The following is a 5,340-nucleotide window of genomic DNA, read 5'->3' on the forward strand; positions in this document are numbered from 1 at the left end:
AAAAAAAAACAAAAAAAAAAAAAAAAAAAAAAAAAAAAAAAAAACCTAAAGTTTATTTGTTACACCAATAATGAAGTGAAATATCTAATATGTAGTTTTTCATGATGTTAGAAGTGTGCCTTGGAATATAAGCATTTTTAATTAATTTCTGTTTTATGTGAAAAAATTATACAGTACTACAGGACAGTATAATCTCGTTTACTGAATTACTGGTGTAAACCAATCAAAACTAGATGGCAAGAAATGAATCAAAGAAAACCAAAATATATTCCAAAGATGTACTTATCTCGTGTGGTTTTCCATAGAGTAATATGATAGAATTCAGATTTTGTTGGATTCTTAAAGATGAAATAGTTCATTAATTTTTAAAATTTTCATGTCTATGTGTAACCCCAACTTTACTAAATGATGTTTGAATACTTGCATGTTAAATAACCAAGTAATTTACTATTTCTGTTTAGAAAGTAATCAAATAAATATAACTAAAACAGGAATGCTGGTGGTGAAAGACTTTCTGGAGTCTATGTCTGGAGTTTACACATGTACACTTTCTTATAAGACTGTCAAAGCAGAAACCCAAGAAGAACATATGATAAAGAAGACATATGACTTTATGATCTTTGGTAAGAACTTAGGCACATTTTAACAAAACAATATCTTGGAATGTAAAAAAATAATAAATAAATTTTGAAAAAAGCAAGTGTAGGGCCGGCCCGTGGCTCACTCGGTAGAGTGCGGTGCTGATAACACCAAGGCCACGGGTTCGGATCCTATATAGGGATGGCCGGTTTGCTCACTGGCTGAGCGTGGTGCTGACAACACCAGGCCAAGGGTTGAGATCCCCTTACCGGTCATCTTTTAAAAAAAAAAGCAAGTGTATGGATTCTTCGTTTAGTGAAAATGAGTCTGTTATAGGTAATCATTGTGATTTATGGAGTATTTTGGGGTGTATTTGACTAGGCAAACTCTTAAACTGACATCCAGATAGTTTGTCCTAAATAATCCTCTTTCATCTCCTCACTTCACACTGTCTAGGTGTGCAAACACAATCTACTTTATCACAATTTGGCAGGTAATGTAAAAACTGGTTTTTAATCCTATGAAAGCATATTAATGATTCTTTCACTGGACTGTGCTGACAGCAGTGACACCTTCTGCAAGTTAAGAGCCTCCCCAAAAACAATCTTATTTTTTTCTTGATACTGTTAACTTACCTATATAGCCAACCCATGAAGCCATTTCTCCTCTTGTACTAAGTAGATCATATATCAGATGAAAATGATACTTTTTATTAGTTATTTTATATATTTTTGTGAGGACAAACTGATAAATCATTTAATTAAGTAAAGTTTCTATGCTGATTTTCAAGATTGATGGGATTTAGTATTACATGTTATTTGGAGATTGTTTGGTAGAAGAAATTAATGCTAGGTACAATTGTTTTTATTCTCTTTTTTTTAAGCCTATCGGGAACCTGATTATTCATATCAGATGGCTGTACGTTTTACCACAAAGTCTTGCATAGGAAGATATAATGACCTGCTCTTTACAGTGCTGAAGAAAATCTTGGATAATTTAATCTCTGATTTGTCATGCCATATCATAGAACCATCATATAGATGCCATTCTGTTGAAACTCCAGAACATAAGCTCATACATGAACTATTTATAGCCTTCCAAGGTAAGAAAAAAAAAATTAACTTTTTAAAAATTTTGAGTTTAGTCCTGAACCATGATAGATTGTAAAATTAATTGCCACATTAATATGAGATTTCTTATAAATAATAGGTCCTAAATGTTTGTTATGCACTAAAGTATATTGTTGGTCGTAGCCCGGTTACAGTGTTATTTACCTTCATATATCATATATTGTTGCTTATCATTTAGAAGTCAATATCATTTTAATATAGCTTTAAAGGGATGTAGCTAATATGTCATTTATAATTTCTTATAGAATTTTAAATTATATTTTTGAGATCTTATTAAAAGGGAGTAACCAAACAAATTTATTTCTATTCATTTTAAAGCCTTGTGGTTACTTCCATTAGCCCCCAGATGGAGTGAAATCCAAATTATGCACCTTACATTATCACTACAGTTAGGTAGCTGGATTAAACGCATGCCTGCTTGCTTACTGAATTCAGCATTTGGAACTTTATTGAAATGTTTGGAACTTTTTACAATCCTTTTGTAAACCTATCATTTTTTTCCTCTCCAGTTAATCCTTTTGCTGCAGGGTGGACAGATGCATGCAGCGATTCTGTTGACTGTGAAGATATCACTAATCGTAATATCCTCCAGGTGAGAATTTCATTGTAAGGGGAAAGTATTTGAATAGTCAATCCAGCTATTTAAAATTTTTTGCAAATACTTAATTTTTTTTTTTTCCTTTTTGTCTTTTTTCGTGTCCGGCAACGGATCGCAACCGTCAGAGTCGCGCCCGTACTGGACCTGGACCGGGACCGGCAACGGGATCGCAACCCTCGGTGTTGCGCCCGCACCTCGCTCAGCCAGTGAGCGGGAACCGGTCTGTATGTGGGATCCCAACCCTCGGCGGGAGCGCCGCCGCGCTCCCAAGCGGCGCACTGTAGCAGTGCACAACCAGGCCGGCCCCTTAATTTTTTTTAATTAGAAAGTTTCTTCAAAAATCTGTTTCTTTATGTTGTGAATATTTATCAATAATAAAAACATGTCTAAGGAGTAGTTTTAAATTATTTTTTAAAAAACTTAAATATGCATTTGGAAGAAAAATAAATAAAATAAAAATAAAAAATAAAAACTTGAATATGAAGTAGAGTCATTTTTGTTTTCAGTTTTTTAAACTGAGATTGTGAGATTCTTGCCTGTTTTAAGATGTATCTTGGAGTAGTACATATGAAATATTATATAGCTCCTCGTGTTAATATTATTCATTTTATCTGTAACAGAAGGATGGATCCCTGGTCTTTGTTCCCCAAATGATGATTAAACAGCAGCTTGAAGGGGCTGGCCCATGGCTCACTTGGGAGAGTGCGGTGCTGATAACACCAAGGCCAAGGGTTCGGATCCCATATAGGGATGGCCGGTTCGCTCACTTGGGAGAGTGTGGTGCTGACAACACCAAGGCCACAGGTTCGGATCCCACATAGGGATGGCTGGTTTGCTCACTGGGTGAGCGTGGTGCTGACAACACAGGCTCACTGGCTGAGCGTGGTGCTGACAACACCAAGTCAAGGGTGAAGATCCCCTTACCGGTCATCTTTTTAAAAAAACAAAAACAAAAAAGCCCCAGCAGCTTGAAGAAGAACCTTACAATCATGTCATCCTATGTTAAGCCAATGGTGCTTCCAAAATTATACTGGTCATAATAGTTGCTCTGTCCTCTGCCATCCTCAGAGGCTAAGGATGTATTCCTAAAAATCCCTTCACTCTGCTGGTCTGCTTCCTCAGCCCATACCCTTAATGTTGTGCATGGCTTATAGGAAGCACTCAGTTAATATTAGTTATTAAACTCTGTGCTCAAAAAAATAAAACAATTTACATCATTAGTATGTGATGTTGATTATAGAAAAAGTCTTAGTTTCCATTTTGCTTGGCTCTTTCTTTCTTGGTGATCATATGGAATTAGAAATAATGAACCCCCAGTTATCTACATGCGGAATAGGCCTGTTGCAAATAGTTCAAAAGAAGGGTTTTTTAAAAATTTTTTTCATCTTTTTTAACCATGGTAATGTGAATTGACAACAGTTGTTAAGGTCAAGGCTAGGCTAATTTTAGTATTAACACATAACTAACTGTTCAGGAATTCATCTGTTGTGTAAAAGATGCCATGCTCATACTACATTTCATTGCCTCTGATACAGGAGGAGAAATTTGCTTCATGGTATAGTAATTGTACTTCTCTTTTATATTTTAAAATCTTAGGCAAGAGATCGGATAGAAGAATTCTTTCAGAACCAAGCACATATTTTGTACCATAATTTTAATAAAACTCTACCAGCTATGCATTTTGTGGACCACAGTCTTCAAGTAGTACGTATGGATAGCTGTCGATCAGGATTTGGAAAAAACATAGGTCTACACAGTAATTGTGCTAGCTGTTGCGGTAATTATAAAATTTATCTAAATATTTAGGTTATATAATCAGAAAAATAGATGAGTAATTCACTTAGGATAATTGAATTGAATGCTTACACTGATTCTCTTACCAAAAATTATATTCAGCTAAAGGGAAGTAAAAAGTCAAAGCTCAAATTTCTAAATATAATTATCTTAATGTATATTAATTCTTCCAATGTACTCTTTTCTATTACAAAATATTTCTATAGCGTTCTGACTTAAGCTACTGTACTATGAAGGAAAAAAGAATGTTCTTAGCTAGAAAACAGAGAACTAGGAAATAGGAACTAGAAAACTAGAAATAGGAGCTCATAAATGGGTACTGCAGAAGATACTGTAAAATACTAATACTAAAGGGAAAATAGGATTCTATTCTATTCTCCTATTTTTGAGGTCATCAAGTTACAGTGTTTGAAACTTATAAATAATTTCCAACAAATTAATTGGCAGAACATTGCTCAGTATAATATAGGTATAGAAATGGTGTGATATTGAAGACAGATTTATACTATTGGTTATAGTATAGTATAACTCTTAAGTTATAGAAGTATCAAGTACTATAAATTATGATAATCTACCCCATGTATTTTTCTCTGCAGTGGTTTGTAGTCCTGGGACTTTTAGTCCTGATGTTGATGTTACTTGTCAGAGCTGCATTTCCGTCCATATCTACGGAGCTAAATCTTGCCCATAAACTTCAAACGAAAATCAGCAATATGAGGACTAGAGGTGAAAGCACTATTACTTGCTTGTGGAGGTGGGAGACATAAAGTGATTTGTTCACATTCCAGAATATGCTAGATAGTTCTATTAAGTAAGATCAGTAAGTTCAAAACATTGGAAAACATAGATATTAGAAACTTATAAAAAAGTAGACATGGCATTTCTAAGAACACATTTAATTCAATATCATCAGTGTACAAAGTAAGTTTAAGTATTAGTGGGTGATTTTTAATGAAATGTGTTTTCTTGTTTACAAGTTAAATCTGTTGCTATGTACCTAAGACTATATATAGGTCAAGAAGAGTAGCAAAATATAATATAATAAAAATTTTATACTTTCTATACTTTTTTAATTCAATTTTATTTATGTTTATTTTTGTGGCATACAGTGTATTGTTCAATACATGCATATCTTGCATAATGATTCATTTAGGGTAGATAACATAGTTTTGTCCCCATTAGTTCACGCCTTATCTTCCCCCCCCCTCCCCGCCCCCATCCCTCCAGCCTCTGGTAACC

General features: G+C 34.2%; 1 protein-coding gene across 3 annotated transcripts in view; it reads left to right on the top strand.

The window, feature by feature from the left end:
• The window catches only part of ZPBP2 (zona pellucida binding protein 2), an 8,207-nt gene extending 3,112 nt beyond the window's left edge, over positions 1 to 5,095 (top strand). For 2 of the 3 annotated variants that reach the window (XM_008593243.1, XM_008593245.1), the window contains exons 4-8: positions 462 to 623; positions 1,463 to 1,681; positions 2,219 to 2,301; positions 3,904 to 4,084; positions 4,698 to 5,095. In XM_008593243.1, the coding sequence (XP_008591465.1) occupies positions 462 to 623; positions 1,463 to 1,681; positions 2,219 to 2,301; positions 3,904 to 4,084; positions 4,698 to 4,792 (740 nt within the window). In that variant the 3' untranslated portion in view covers positions 4,793 to 5,095. The remainder of the gene's footprint in view (positions 1 to 461; positions 624 to 1,462; positions 1,682 to 2,218; positions 2,302 to 3,903; positions 4,085 to 4,697) is intronic. The other variant, XM_008593244.1, reaches the window with a different exon arrangement.
• Positions 5,096 to 5,340: the final 245 nt, after the last annotated feature.

Source organism: Galeopterus variegatus, unplaced genomic scaffold (genome assembly GCF_000696425.1).
Source record: "Galeopterus variegatus unplaced genomic scaffold, G_variegatus-3.0.2 Scaffold8921, whole genome shotgun sequence".
In the NCBI taxonomy this organism is placed as follows: Eukaryota; Metazoa; Chordata; class Mammalia; order Dermoptera; family Cynocephalidae; genus Galeopterus; species Galeopterus variegatus.